Source organism: Volvox carteri (genome assembly GCF_000143455.1).
Source record: "Volvox carteri f. nagariensis unplaced genomic scaffold VOLCAscaffold_126, whole genome shotgun sequence".
Lineage (NCBI taxonomy): Eukaryota > Viridiplantae > Chlorophyta > Chlorophyceae > Chlamydomonadales > Volvocaceae > Volvox > Volvox carteri.
The window spans coordinates 1-823 of NW_003307669.1; the positions used below are offsets into that span (position 1 = coordinate 1).

General features: G+C 45.9%; 1 protein-coding gene across 1 annotated transcript in view; it reads left to right on the forward strand.

Moving 5' to 3' along the window:
* The first annotated feature begins 399 nt into the window (after nucleotides 1-399).
* VOLCADRAFT_108495 (uncharacterized protein) overlaps nucleotides 400-823 on the forward strand; it is a 1,903-nt gene continuing 1,479 nt past the window's right edge. The window contains exons 1-2 of the mRNA XM_002959101.1: nucleotides 400-467; nucleotides 694-793. Of these exons, the coding sequence (XP_002959147.1) occupies nucleotides 406-467; nucleotides 694-793 (162 nt within the window). The 5' untranslated portion in view covers nucleotides 400-405. The remainder of the gene's footprint in view (nucleotides 468-693; nucleotides 794-823) is intronic.

The window sequence follows — 823 nt, forward strand, 5'->3', positions numbered from 1 at the left end:
TTACAACTTACAACTTACAACTTACAACTTACAACTTACAACTTACAACTTACAACTTACAACTTACAACTTACAACTTACAACTTACAACTTACAACTTACAACTTACAACTTACAACTTACAACTTACACCTTACACCTTACACCTTACACCTTACACCTTACACCTTACACCTTACACCTTACACCTTACACCTTACACCTTACACCTTACACCTTACACCTACACTTACACTTACACTTACACTTACACTTACACTTACACTTACACTTACACTTACACTTACACTTACACTACCACTTACCACTTACCACTTACCACTTACCACTTACCACTTACCACTTAACACTTAACACTTACACTTACACTTATACTTATACTTGCATGCGTACATACAGGTGTACATGAGCTGCGGGGACCATCCAGGCCTTATTTCGGCGGTTCTCAAGTACGGCGACGCGTCCAGGTGTGTATGTAGTTGTATATGTAAGTGGGGGGAATAGGGGGAGGGGGAACGGTGGCCTCTGTCCCTGTGACAGGGGGGCATTGGGAACGGCGCGAGGAAGGGAAGGGGAAATTTGACACTTTTAACTCACTAGAGTTCCGTACGGTTTGCGGGGTGATAGGGTTTTTACGAATGCTATTGTCTTCGCCTCCCCTCGCCTACCCCTCTCCTACACCCCCCACTACAGGGGCGGTGATCCCGTGCTTTGGAGTGAGGTGCTCGAGTACTTCGTCACCCAACACGACAGCAATCCGCCCACAAGCGACTGCAGCGCACAAATACTGCAGGTTTGTGTGTCTGTCTGTCTGTATGTCTGT